This window comes from Electrophorus electricus, chromosome 7, assembly GCF_041902795.1.
Source record: "Electrophorus electricus isolate QZ-2024a chromosome 7, ASM4190279v1, whole genome shotgun sequence".
NCBI lineage: Eukaryota > Metazoa > Chordata > Actinopteri > Gymnotiformes > Gymnotidae > Electrophorus > Electrophorus electricus.
Window position 1 is genome coordinate 30,192,501 of NC_137503.1, and position 15,000 is coordinate 30,207,500.

Sequence of the window (15,000 nt, forward strand, 5' to 3'; positions counted from 1 at the left end):
TATGCAACTCTGACTGAAAAATTCAGACTCCTGACTGAGTGGCTGCCTCAGCTGTCTTGTTCAAAGGGAGGAGAAATCCATAACTTCCAACACCTCCTCGCTTCATGCCCTGGACAGCTGTCAGGGAAAAATGATGCCGTGCCCCCCCTCCCCTCCCCCCAACTGTCTTTTCTCATCTCATTTTCCACACCAGGCTCTTATTCCTCCTCTCCCTTTGAAGGTGCACCCCCCCCCATTGTTAAACCAAGCTTTTCATTTTTTACTTTTGTTTCTCTTTTCACGTTTTTTTTTTTTGAGGGAGCGCACGCAGTTCTGATTTTCACCACTTTTTCTTTTTTCCCTCGCTAGCTTTTACTCTGTCTCTCTCTCTTCAAACCACTTTAGACTTATCAAGAGAACCTTTTGTCATACTCGGGCAAAGCAAAGCTGTTCGGTTTTGACGTCAGACACCCTGGGTTGAGATGGAAAGCAAAACAGTAGGAAAAGAAGTGTTTGGCTTGCATCTGACATGCCCTGACTGTCACATAATGAAGCCATTTGTTTGTGACTGTGCAAAATACATATCCATATTTTATCACAAATTACATAAATGCATGAATATTGAATTACTTGAATAATTAATGAATACCTTATGGGATTGGTTCTCATAAAATGGGGCATGACACATGAGACAGCTGTCATCTGTGAGAATCTATAGAGGTTTTTTGCTGTCCCAGAAAACAGTTGATTCCAAGGGCATCTCCAAGAAGCATGTTTGTTAGAGGTTATTTTGTTTATATTCTCTTACACCTTATTGATCTTTCCTAATTGCTGAATGTGTCTCTTTAATGAATATATACTCACGGGTCCCTGGAATCAGTAAACACACAAGTTGCACAGTTCATTTACTCAGAACCAGCAGACAGCATGGCATCTTGCCATGACTTGTAAGGACGCAGTGTGCTGCGTGTATGAGCTATGCAAGTCATATGCCAGCTCCACCAACATTAAGAAACTCCTACATTATGAAACTGCACTTAAAATAAACCACTCTTTGCACTGAAAGTGCATCTGCTGACAGAAAGTTCTGAAGATAGTCAAGGATCTACTGTTTTATAAATACCAACAAACTGGCATGTAAAGCCTGATGTTCTGGGATGTTCTGTAACATCATTTATGCTTCTCTTGACATTGGCTTTGTTCTGCAGTTGAACTACTGAGTGGAACCTACTTTATTGCTCTGTTCTGCTTCATTGTTCTTTTAGAGCCCTTCATCTTCTCCTCAGCAGTGCTTTCCTTATCATAGACCTTTGACCAGAACCATTACTGAGAGTGTGTGGGGTACAAGTGCTAACTAAACCAGCCACAAATGCAGTGCATTAGAGTGAAAGCTGAATCTCCACAGGAAGCCTGTGATGCTTCACACACCAGCTGAGGCCTTGTGAGATAACAGCGCTGGGAGGTGGCAGCTGGTGTAGGTGTTCAAGGGACAGGCAGCTCATGTTGAATGAGAGTCTTTATTTGTTTAAATGTTACCTTGAACCTAGCCACAAATGTAAAGAGAGAGGAAGGGATGATTATCTGAAATCAACTAAAAATATCTCTTGATCATTTTAGTGATGTGGCTAGTCATGTTATAGGAGAAGGTTTTGAGCATGAATTCAGTGATGCAGGATATTGTGTGGCAATTAGCATTTAATGGAAATGTAACCTGCTTGCTCTCAGTCTCAGTTAAATCTCAGTCAAAGTGTAGAGCTTGCAAAGTAGTCAACATTTCTGGGCTCAGATTTTAGATTTCACTTCACCATAGCAATAATACTTCATTCAGTGTTCACTGTAGGTCAATGCAATGTCAAACTCTGATCTGCTTTTTTACAATTTGTCAGCTGCCTTGCAATCCTCCATATTAATTAGCATGAGTCCTTTTAGATGGACCCCAAAAGAAAATAAATGCTCTGAAAATTATCCTTTGTTTGTAGCTTAGTAGGAGCTTATTCTGGCAATTGTAGTCCTATCAACAAACAGGCTGCTGAAGAAGTAAAATTTAGCAACAAAGCCACATCAGTAAATTAACAGCATGTATAAACTGGACATTCAACTTCATAGTGCACTTTAAAATTAGTTCTTTCTAAACACAGGAACAGATAGAGGTTAGAGACACTATCAGTGTCAGCCATGGTGTGGCTTCTTCGTTCCATGAAGCAGTTTTGGTATCAGGCAGATCACCTGAGGGCACACTGGTGGTTATTGGGGTTTTTTTTGCCCTGGTGATCAGCTCTATTGTTAAATTTAGAGTTTGTTCGCACTCTGGCTTGCCATATGGGATTGTAATCAATACCTGCTTTGGAAATGCAGAAAAAAAACAATGTAATTTATCCTTTGAGTATTGAATTGTGTCTAGCAGTTAACACAGTCATACCGTTGGATTGCCTGTTGCAAAGTCTGGAGTGTCATGTATTAAACAACTGCATTGTTGTTAAAGCAGAGTTGTTTTGCCGCCTGTACTAATGTTTGATCTCTAGAGCCAGGCACCATTTCCAATTTGTTGTGATTTTTAAATATTTTTAAAGTAGAGTGCTAGGCTCAAATTTGAATTGGTGGTTTTCTGCTGATAGGACTAGAGCCTGATATGAACAAAGCAGGAACTCATAAAACCTGTCATATAGCACAAGTCAATATATTAAGGCAAGTTAAAGAATATGTGGTTCAGTTTCCTAATGTTTGATGTTTGATAATAGTAAATTAGAGGAGACATTGTGGTATAGTTACATACCTAAAAATACTTTTGAAGTGAATAAAACTTATCTCATTACAGTGGCACTCATGAGCTATATTAGGCACCAAGTGAACAGTCAGTTCTTCAAGTTGAACATATGCAGTAAAAATGGGCAAGCGTAAGGATCTATGATAGGCAGTTGACTGGGTCAGAGCATCTCCAAAACATCTCCAAACATCTTCAAAACATCAGGTTTTGTGTAGAATTCTTGTGTAGAACATGATCCATGGAAGGACAATTGGTGAACTGGTAACCAGCTCAGTAACGGGGGTTGGAAGTGAAGGCTAGCCCATTGGTTCCAGCAGAAGAGCTACTGTAGCATAAATTGTTGAAAACGTTCATGCTGGCTATAATAAAAATGTGTCAGAACACACAGTGCATTGCAGATTTATTTGTATGAGGCTGCATAGTCACAGACTAGTAAGAGATCCCACATTGGCCCTGTTCACTACCGACAGCAGTTACAATAGGCACACAAGCACAAGAACTAGACCATGGAAGAAGGTGGCCTGGTCTGATGAATCCTGTTTTGTTTTACATCATGTGTATGGAGTGCACGTGTGTTGCTTACCTTGGGAAGAGATGGCAGCAGGATGCAGTATGGGAAGAAGGCAAACCAACAAAGGCAGTGTGATGCTCTGGACACAGTTCTGTGGGGAAACCTTGGATCCTGTCATTCATGTGACACATACCATCAGCCTAAACACTGTTGCAGGCCATGTACACCCGTTTATGACAGCAACATTTCCTAATGGTAATGGCACACTCCAAAATTGTCCAGGAATAGTTTGATGGCCTCAAAATTCCCCAACATGGCCTCCAAATTCCGCAGATCTCAATTCAATCTAGCATCTGTGGTATGTGCTGAAAAAACAAGTCACATCCATGGAGGCCCCACCTCACAACTTACAAGACTTATAGGATCTGCTGCTAACATCTTGGTGCCAGATACCACAGGACACCATGGGAGGAGTCCATGTGAAATCCATGCCTCAATGGATAGGAACTGTTATGGCAGCACAAGAGGGACCTACCCAATATTAGGCAGGTAGTTTTAATACTATGACTGATCAGTATAGATAAATAAGTCACAGATAAGAATATCATAAGTGGGACTTTGAATTCAGCTATGCAGATGAGGATTCTATCCTGCAGATGACAGTCAGGTCACAGTCTCTAACTGTATACCTAAGAGGTACTTCTAATGTTCAAATGTGTTTTAAAAAAGTATGTGCTGAGTATTTATGTATGAGGTGTGCATCTGAGAAGTTAACAGAGAACATTTGACATAAACCAACAAATTCACTGAGGTTTGTGAGAAACGTTCCTCGCTGCCTGAGGCTGCAGATATGCCTTTCATCTTCCACCAATGAAATCAACCTCTCTCTTTTTTTCCTGTTCATTAAATCCATTTGCAGTCATACATGTGGCTGATAACCTCGTCATATTTACTGGCCTCCTGAAGTTATGACTTTGCTATGGAGTGAAAGGAATTCATTGGAATATGAAATGAATGAGGGATTATTTTCAAAACAGTTCCTCTCTGAGCATCTGCATTTTAATTTAATATTTGAATCTTAAAATTAATTTGCATTTGGTCTCTGAAATGACTGAGGACAGTCACTGTAAATATGAATTGTGGGAGATGGTATCACTTACAGAGCAAGTGACCCTATGGCAATTTTATTTTGGATAAAAAAGGGAGGAAATTCAATCTGTTCTCCCTCAGAAACCGAGGTTCACCCACTACGACTGCTCTACAGGGATGCAGACCTCCATTGTGTTTATCTAAGCTACCGTGGTTCAGCCCGCCCCCCCCAATACCAAGCACAAAATGAGAGAATCGACATGGTGGAGAAATGAAAAGAATATGCCAGCTCCCTTTTGGAAGCCTTTTCTCCATTTTAACCACTTCTGAATAAAATGGCTAGTTTAAATATTGCATAATACAAAAATGCAATATATTATGTTATAATGAAACTGAGCAGTCAGTTTAACTGTTTAACTGCAAACACAAAGGGCATTAGCTGTTGGCAAAAAATGCCTGTTAATAGAATTTCATTTCTTGTCTTGGAATGTTGTTTGTCCAGCCAATTGTCATGTTGTCAGAAGGAAAATTTGTGTACCTATGTCATGTTTTTGCATATCTACATTTAAATGCTTGTTTTCCATTTGGACAGCAGAATCGAACAGAACCTCCCCCATTGAGGAACTGTCAACTCTCTCACATAATTATATTTGTTGCTAGGCAACGGAGCACAGTCCTAGACACTTCCGTGGTCTTGTCTGATAGGATGCATGCTGTTGTCCCAAGCAGACTGATCTATGCAAATGATGCGTGTTAACCCATGTGTCAGTATGCTGAACTCCAATCTTCTTCTCTAGTGCAGACTCAGGATAAAGGTGTAATGGCACTGGGATGGTCACCCAAAAGACACACTCAGCTTACCATGCTTTTTGGCTTGAGCATGATTGAGTCTGGATTTCCTCCAAGGCTTAATGAAATCACTCCCTCCATCGAGTGCCCTCCCTCTCCACCCTGTTATAGCCCCCACTTGCCCTAATTTCTGACAAAGTAATGCCCTAGATTCCTCCCAAGACTCGTTATTTTGAGACTCTAAAAGCCAGGGGGATAAGGAGATGAGAAGCCCCTTGTTCAGTTGTCAAACTTTAGATTTACAACTCTAAATTTGAGGGTTTCTTTTAAACTCATTTTTCTTTGATTTAAAGCTTTTTTAATGGAGTTGTTTTGAAATATGAGTTGTGCTCGTGCATAGTCCACACAGTTATTCGCCAATGCAAATTCAGCCTTGGGCAATGATACATGTACATTATTTATTTCCAAGGGTAACTCCCACATGTTCATGCGTAAACCTAAGTGTATGTTTTAATTAAATATCTCAGCATGAAAGTGACACCTTTAGCTTTCTGAGCTTTCTTCCTGGAGTATTGCTGATGGTTTTTGCGTAGAAATGAGACCGTGGAGCTTGTCCTGAGCACACAGCAGCTGCTGGTGTGCAACCCATATCCACCTCCCTGTGCCTGTCTGCAGGCTTCTACAGGTCCAGTAAGGACAAGCCCAGTGATGGTAGTGTGCCACGACTGGGTCAGTAAGAACTACGTCTACAAACTGTGTCCCTCTGTGGCTTCATATTTCACCACAGAGAAATGTGGTTATAGTCTGACTGCTTCTCTGCTAATCTTGTTTTGTGTTTCAGCTAATTAGATCACCCCACTGTACACACACACATGCGCGCGCGCGCACACACACACACACACACACAAATCAGACATCAAAAATTACATTGTTCAGAAATCCTGCTCCTCCCCACCGCCCTGCTAATGCTGACTACAGGGACCTGTTGTTGTTATAAACCTGTCCATATCTGATTATTGTCATTCCTGTATTGACCTGTCACCTGGATTGCATTTACTCTGTCTTCACAAACTGAAGTGTTGGACAGTGAGGTTTCTCGTACCTTTATTGGGGAAACGGAACATTATGCTTTGGACTCTAACATTGTCAAAGTCAAAGTCAAATTTATTTATATAGCGCTTTTTGCAACAGCTGTTGTCACAAAGCAGCTTTACACATGTCTGAGTCCAAGCCCCCAGTGAGCAAGCCAAGGGCAACAGTGACAATGGAAAACTTCCTAAAACATGAGGAAGAAGCCTTGAAAGCAACCAAGACTCAAAGGGGGTGGCCCATCCTCCTCTGGCTGACAACGGACACTATATAGCCACTGTACAGCATTGGTTACAATGAAATACACATTAATTGGCTTACATAGGTGGATGGCCTCTTGCTTAAAGCTGTTTAGTCAATAGGCTTATTCCTGTCAGGGCAACAGCCTTTTGGATTGAGCCGTGAGTGAATGTTTCACATCCACAGACCACTGAGGAGAGATGTGATCGGAGGCCTGTCTTTTGTGCCCCAAACAGCTGGTGCAGGGTGGGTGGGCCAGATGGCCAAGAAGACAGCTTTAGCACAGCATCACATTCGACACCAGCATCTTGGATGAGGGATTCTTTCTCACTGGCAGACCATGTGGCCATTAAGGTGGAATACCATCTGCATGCAGTACTGTGTGGGTTCAGGCAAGTAGTGGCCTGAATTACAAAAGCAGGGGTCCAGGTTTAAAAACTTGAGCATGAACCACTCTAAGAAACTAAATTAAAGATATTTTCAAGTGAATAAAGGTGGTGGTGTAAACAGTGTTTATTTAATATCAATGTAGCTGTTATGAATACTGGCTTGAACAATATCATTAGCTGTTATGAAGACTGGCTTGCTGGAGTCTCTCATCAAAGGGAAGTCTTACTAAGTTCATTTGATGACTTATTAAATTAATTCCAATAGTATCATCCCAATGGTATCAAAGAGAATTAAGCCTTGCAAGATATATTTGAACAAAGTAAATTTGAAAAGCAAAGTATGTACGCATATTTCACATTTTGCAGAAGAGCACTCTGGAAAAGTCACATAAATGAGGAATAAAGAGGTCATCTGTGATACAAGATCATTGGTTAAAAAATGTAAACATTCCTCAGAAATTTGAGCTATACCATCTTGTGTTTTAGCTTAGTTCCTGTATTACCTGAGCACAGCAGTGACTGTCTCATACAGTTAGACTCAGTCCATTAGACCAGGATCTGTAGTCCTACAGACTTTTGTCCTGTGCCCAGATGGGAGTGGGGCCTATTTAAAGCTTGCTGTGTGGCACACATTTACACTACTACAGAACCGGGGAACAAGCCCGTGCCTTTCCAGGGGAAAGACTGGGGAACTGCACTCGCTGCAAAGATCGTGCAGGCGTAGACAATTGCAGTGGCCCAAATTCTGCTTACTGCTCATAAGTAGACCAGAACATTTGCATGTTATTCTTTGTTATGAGTCTTTATTTAATTAGGGAAATTGAAATTGAGACCTCAAGCAGCGATGCTCCTCTTCCTCAAAAAAAAGGGCGCTTGATGTATTGTTTAGGCAAAGGCCTACAAACCAGAGCTTTTGCTCACTTCTGAAAAGTGTCTCCCGTTGCTTTCCTTCTCAGAGCTTCCAGAGAACTGGACGGACACTAAGGAAACCTTGTTGGAGGGCATGGTATTCAACGTGAAGTACCTGGGCATGACGCTGGTGGGCCAGCCTAAAGGAGAGGATATGGCAGCTGCTGCCATCCGGAGAATTGTCACCACGGTCAGTTACCGCAGTTACGGGGACCAGCAATGTAAAGGCCTCTTGCATGTGCACTTGTTTGTACTAAATGTCTGCCATAGGAGCAATGGTGGTGCAATATACCCTACTACTTGATGAGCAAAAGAAAATCATGAATTTGATTTTTCCCAACAAGCCATGGGGTAATGTGATTGAACTACTTTTTAACGTTACCCAGATTAAACATGTTTTGAGTTTTATGGATGTCAACGTCCCTCGATGCCGCACAAATACATGTGACAGCTTTTTTAAGAGCCTTTCCCATATAACTGTTTCACTCTGTAATGCTCAGTTATACTCAACTATTGGTTGAGTCTCCAAAACATGGTAGCCAAGCTGATATCACTGTGTGTGCCATGCAGCCCTCTGGAACCACCACCAACTACAGTTCCCAGAAGTCTCTGGGGAGATCATCATCCCCAGTGTACTAATCCAGCATACCTGTGCATCATTACAATCACATTTATATATGCTGCTCACATGCTTCCTCATTGCGAAATATTTCCTCTAGTTACCTGAACAAACTGAGCGTTGTATATTTATCTACTGTTTAATTGTGTATTGACCTTTTAACGTTTATAGTCCGTGAATGAGTTTTGCCTTGCACGTGTTACTCCTGTTTGCCTGTCTTACTCCCTTGCTTTCGGCTACTCTGTTTCTGGATTTGGATTTGTTTGCCTCTCAGACTTTCTTTCTGGGTTATTTCCTAAACTGTTTGTGAAGTTAATACATTGTTTGCCGTTTGTCATCCACAAGTATCTGACATGTCTTGCTGCGTGACAGTGTGAGGAACATATAGTAGCATTGACTCTGTGTGTACAAAAGTAATAAGCAATGTCTATATTTTCTTTTGTTTTGTATTTTCACTGTTATAGATATTCAGATTTATACAGGACATATTGTGCTTAATTGGCGTTGCCAGTAGACAATTGTTTGTGAAGGTCAGCTCGGTCACCTGGATGGTATGATGGAAAAATGTTTATTCCATTTCTCAGATCTCACTGCGATACAAAAGTTCCACTGAATGTGTTTTTTTCTTAGCATTACAGTGACCTGTACATGCATGTACACACACACACACACACAATGCTCTCTGCTGGAACCCCTCTTTGTTCCTCAGTGTGTAAGCTAATATTTTTTTGAAAGAGCTCAATAGCCCAAGACACCACTTCTAAATTGGAATCAGAATGTAACCTATCCGGGGCATTATATCAGCACGGATCGACTTTAACAAGGAGAAAAGAGAGAGAGTCATAAATTTCTCCCTATTCCTATTGAAATGGAGCCGCTCGAATTGGCGCATGCTTCTGAAGTCATATTTACCCCATGCTTGAGCACAAAGCTTTGTCAAGATTGTAAAGAGGGTGTCAGGACTGTAGAAGGTGTGATAGCAACTGCCTTTCTCCTTGTAGCAGAGCAGAATATGTGTAAAAGAGAAACTTTTACTACAGAAAAACTTTGACTGCCACAGTTCGAGAGACACTAGCATTAGTCTACATCTCATTGAGGCTTTTTCCATCTGCACATTGAGTACTGTCTCCCAGGCACTGCAAAGACCCTCCAGATATGGTTTACCTGATTTCCTTGTTTCCCTTTGTCCTTGAAAAGTCCCGCCTCTTTCTCTGTCTCTGTCTCTGTCTCTCTCTCTCTCTCTCTCTCTCTCTCTCTCTCTCTCTCTCTCTCTCTCGCTTTCTTTCTTGCTCTATTTGTCTCTCTCTCTCTCCCCATCTATTTCTCATTTCCACTCTGCCTTTCTTTCACTCTGCTTGTGAACTATACTGTATTTCCATTTCTCTAGGCTGGCCTTGTTTCTGTATTGTCTGAACGTATTTCAGAATCTCTTCAGTAAGCTGTTACACAGTGTTACTTTTATTAGATATATGTATTTTTACAGCAGATGTAAGTGTGTTTATGCTTGGACACATGAGACAAGCAGAAGTTTGCACACTGTAATAATATGATTATTATCAGATTACCTACTAATCAGTTTAAGCATTATGTTCCTTATAAGCTCTTGTTGTTGATTTAATGGGTGTTGGTTTTGAATAACTGAGCATACTCTCTAGGTTATATGTCTAGTGGTATTTGGAGGTTATGTTTGTGTTTTTCACTTTAACAGGCTCGTGCCAGTGCAAAGAAGTTCCGGAAGGTGACCCTGACTGTATCTCCTAAAGGAATCATCATTACGGACACAGAGACCAGTGACCTCATTGAGGATGTGTCTATTTACAGGTAGCAAATCAGTGTTACAGCTAATTGCACTTTCATAAAGACCCAGATGAGCTTTGCTATCTAACAAAAAGCAGCAGTAAAAGCGTTGGTTTAGACAGGTTCAGCCAGTTACATGTTCTGTTTTGATAGATGTGTTGTTCAGTATGCAACCTAACTGGAGCTTTGAAGGATATAGTGCTCAGATGAGTGCTCAGAGTGCTTCCACAGCTGTTTTGGGATATTTATTGGAATTCTTTCATTTGGTTTAGTGGGCTTTTTTTTTTTTTTTTAGAGCAAATTTACATCAGTCAGAAATCACATCAATATTTAATTAATGTTTTTGTTGGCTTAATAGTTGCTGGATACATTAACAACATTTTGCAAAAGGAAGCCATTACCTCTTTACCTTTTAACAATGTTCAGCAAAAGAGATTTTGCAAATATAGCCGCTTTGTGTTTATTTGTTGGTGATTTTACAAAGTGTTACTGAAGTGGTGCTTTTGTGTGTTTTGTGAGTGGGTTTGCAAGCGTTTGTGCATGTGCGTGTGCATGTTTGTTTGTATGTGTGTGTGTGTGTGTGGGGGGGTATATGTGTGTGTGCTTTTGTGTGTTTTGTGGGTGAGTGGGTGGGTGGGATTGCAAGCATGTGTGCGCGCATGTCTGTGTGTGTGTGTGTGTGTGTGTGTGTGTGTGTGTGTGTGTGTGGGAGGGGTTGAGAGGTACTTAGTAGAGACTGTCTGCCTGCTGATGTCCCCTTATCAGCAGCAGCAGAGACACAGGCACTAGAATCATGAATGTCTCTCATGTCTTTCATCATCAAGCCCCAGGAGACATCCTCCCTCTGCTCCTTTCACCCTCCCATCTTTCTCTTTTCCGTATCTTTCCCTCTCTCTCCGCCTGTCTGTCCTAGCACGCTGTGGCCATGCTCCTGCCAGCTCTCACTGCCAGGCACCTCACTTCTCTGAGCCCTTCTGCCTGTACTGTTTTACATTACTGGGGTGCTAAGAACATAGAGGACTGAAATTGGTAAGGCACTCCACTGGCCCTTCAGGTTATTTTCTTCTCCTGAGCTCTTGGCCCAGGTGAATCGTGTCCTGAGAGAGAGCACATCACACCCTGGAAAAGTGCACCTCTGTGCAGATCATGGTCAGTGCAGACTTTGATCGAAGAGGATTAGCCTGACTTGAAAATGGTTTGAAAACAAACATAGTGGTGCCAGAGGGTAGCTTTTTTCAGCTCATATGAAGATCGCATGGTATTATGGTACATGCTGTAGGAATATGTATTAAGATCCCACAAATAAGTAAAGGAAATTTTAGTTAAATGTAATTTGATATGCTGCAAATAAATAATTCAATATTTGTTTATTTACAGTCCTAAGGCTTAGTTTTAAGGGCAAGGAATACAATATAAGAGGATTGTTAAATAAATAATAAATGCACACATTTTTTACCCTTAATACATGAAAATGTAAGTGACAAAAACATGTCACAAACTGATGATAAGAGTGGACGAACACTGGGAGGAGTTTCAGTGAAACCCAAGCATCCCTTGCACTTCTTTTTGGGTCTTTTAAAGCCATAGTAATCCATTGTTTTTCTAAGACCATAATCCTCTGAATATTTACTCATCACAGACTGGCTATTTAGTAATCTGGTAAAAAGTAAGAAGGTAAAAGTGAGGCTTTGGCTTTCAGGAGAATATCTATGTGTGCATAATTATTGGGCAACCATTAGTGTGCAGAATTATGCAACTAAATGGAAAACGTACATTTTCCCACCTCACTTGTTTATTTTCATCTATTAAAGTGAGAAACAACTCAATTTACAAATAAACGTTTCTGACATTTAAAAAATAAATAAATCAGTGACCAATATAGCTACCCTTCTTTTCAATAACAGCCATAAGCCTTCCATTCATGGAGTCTATCATTATTGTAATCTGTTGACAATCAACTTTATGTGCAACAGCAACCTTAGCCTCCCAGACACTGTTCAGAGAGCTGTACTGTTTTCCTTCACCCATAAATCTACCATTTAAGAAGGGCCCACAAGTTCTCAATAGGGTTTAGGTCAGGTGAGGAAGGGGGCCATGCTATTATTCTTTCATATTTAAGGCCTTTACTGACTAGCCATGCAGTGGAGTACTTCGATGCATGCGATGGAGCATTGTCCTGCATAAAAATCATGGTCTTCTTGAAAGATGCAGACTTTCTCCTGTACCACTGCTTGAAGAAAGTTTCTTCTAAAAACTGGCAGTAGGTTTGGGAGTTGATTTTGAGTCCATCTTCAACCCGAAAAGGTCCAACTAACTCATCTTTAATAATACCATCCCATAGCAGTACCCCACCTCCACCTTGCTGTAGTCTGAGTGGAAGTGGAGCTACCTGTTACTGATCCAGCCACGGGCAGTTAATTTGCATCTTTTTTTCTCAACGCATTTTTGCGACCCTGTTGAAAATTTGCAACAAAACATTTGATGGTTTTGTGATCACACCCCAATATATTGACAATTTTAAGATTGATACATCTCTCTGAAAGACTTTTCACTATTTTCACTATTTTCACTCAGGCCTATTTTGCCTGAGTAAAAGAAGCAGCCTAATTATGCAGACCATTATATAGGGTGTTGATCTCCTTAGGCCACACCCTCCCTCATTACACAAATACACATCACCTGATATGCTTAAGTCCAATAATCATTAAAGTTTATACAGCTTGGAGTTGGAAAATATGCATTGAAATGATGATATGATTAAAATACTCTCTTGCCTAATAATTGTGCACGCAGTGTACACTTAGTTTGGAGTTTGGAGTTAAAGAAGTAGTGGGAATTCATATTCCCTAATGCATTTTTAAAAAGAAAATATTATGATATTTCATTTTAAAAAGCATTTAAATTTGGCTCTAATATATATATATATATATATATATATATATATATATATATATATATATATATATATATATATATATTAGAATTTGCATATGAATTTGTTATGGTAACTGGTTTGCAAGGCTGTTTTATTTTCCCAAAGCCCAAATCCTGCTGTATATTTCGCATGCTGCCTGGAGTGAGACATTAGGGCTTAGTTTGGTGGGGCTCCCACTGTGACACTGTGTGTTTCCTGTGCTAATGTGCTCAACTCCAAAGGCAAGCCTGTTGCACATGATGGAGCAAGCAAGCTGTATCTCACACTTTGCCTATACTTAAACTATGTTAGCAGTAGCTTGTTTATATATAAGTAATTTAATAATATAAAAGCCAACATGGAAACCTGTCAGAACACGGAATAATTAACCTCAGCATGTCCAGCTTACTGGACGGTAGTCCTACATGTTGAGTCTAGAGATTTGCTCAACTCAGTTCTTCGGTGATTTACCCTGGGCACATGCTGATTAGTGCAAATGGCTTTGGCCGTTTTTACTCTCGTGACATTTATGTATGAATTGTGTGCTGAGTGGTGTTGAGGTGGGCACGGCTTCCCTGCCTGGAGGCGGTGAATATGGAGTGCATGCACAAGTGTGAAGCCACAAACTGCAGGAAGCTCTCAGCTCAGGTGCAAGGTACTTACCAACTGACCTGGATTCTCCTGTACATTTGCCATATTGTGGATCCCATTACTGTGCACCAAAAATAGTGTATGTGAATATAACATGTAGAAATATCATGAGTGTCAACCTGAAACACCAGTGCTTGAAGGGTTTGGATGGTTTGAATTAAACCTCCTCATCATCATCATCACATAGGGTGAGCAACTGTTTTAGGCTGTTATTTGACCTCCATTCTCTTTGGCCCCAGCTCTTCTGATTTTTAGGGAACACCACTGATGAAAATAAGCTGACTGACCATACACCAACATAGCGAGACAGAAGACAGAGCGAGGGAGGGGGAGAAGAGAAGAAGGAGGAAAGGAGTGGGAGGGAGGGAGGTAGAGAGGAGCTGGGTGTCTTGGGCAGAGAGGAGCTGGGTGTCTTGGGCATTGCTATTCAGGTCATGTGTCAGAAGCAGTGCAGCAACAGTTGTACTCAGAGTGAGATCTAAGCCCTACTTCTATCTGAAAGAGCTAATTATCCCACAAGCCCCTTTGAAGAGGAGCCTTACAACTTCATAGCTCCACAGTGTTCCACAGCTGAATATCATATGGGAAATATTCACCTCCAACTATTTTTACTGCTGTCACATGACGTCCACTGTCTCTCCTATACTTGTGAGTTAAAATTCTCTTTCATGATCATACCAGAACTTCTTAAATTTAAAAAATCAAACACATTTTTGAATTCCATGTTGCAATTTTAACTTAGCATGAATGCAAGAAAGTACATTTCTTCACATCACTGAAAACCTAAATGCTTGCCCACATATTAATATTTTCTAAATAGTAATGCATTTTAAATAGTCTGTGTACCAGTCTAACACTGCATACTTATTACATTCTAATTTAGCTAACATTGTGTGTTTGACCATACACCCTTTACTCAGCTCTGCGAAGACTTCCTGTTAGTTTAACATCAGACAGATCTCAATGCAGAAATTACGATTCAGTTTTTAAGATGTGTGCTAGTACGTTATTAGTAGGCACTGAAGTAACAATGTTGGAACAGCATCACGGAAAGTAGAAGAAAAAAAAAATTTAGTCACTTGGGGCCAGAGACTTTACACATTGTTTTTGCATAAATAGATTAATTTTTAGATTTATGTAGTGCTTATAGCAATAGTGTCACAAAAGAGATGGAATTATACCATGGAGATAAGGGGCATGTTGAAATCATAGCTCAGGTTCAGCTGGTAATCAGTGCGCTGCACATATCGTGTTTGTATG

At 40.6% G+C, this 15,000-nt stretch overlaps 1 protein-coding gene across 6 annotated transcripts in view; it reads left to right on the forward strand.

The window, feature by feature from the left end:
• si:dkey-71h2.2 (low density lipoprotein receptor adapter protein 1) overlaps positions 1–15,000 on the forward strand; it is a 33,084-nt gene that overhangs the window by 6,609 nt on the left and 11,475 nt on the right. For 5 of the 6 annotated variants that reach the window (XM_081718344.1, XM_081718347.1, XM_035524696.2 and 2 more), the window contains exons 2-3: positions 7,807–7,949; positions 10,087–10,199. In XM_081718344.1, coding sequence (XP_081574470.1) covers positions 7,807–7,949; positions 10,087–10,199 — 256 coding nt within the window. Of the gene's footprint in view, positions 6,816–7,806; positions 7,950–10,086; positions 10,200–15,000 lie in introns of all 6 variants that reach the window. The other variant, XM_081718346.1, reaches the window with a different exon arrangement.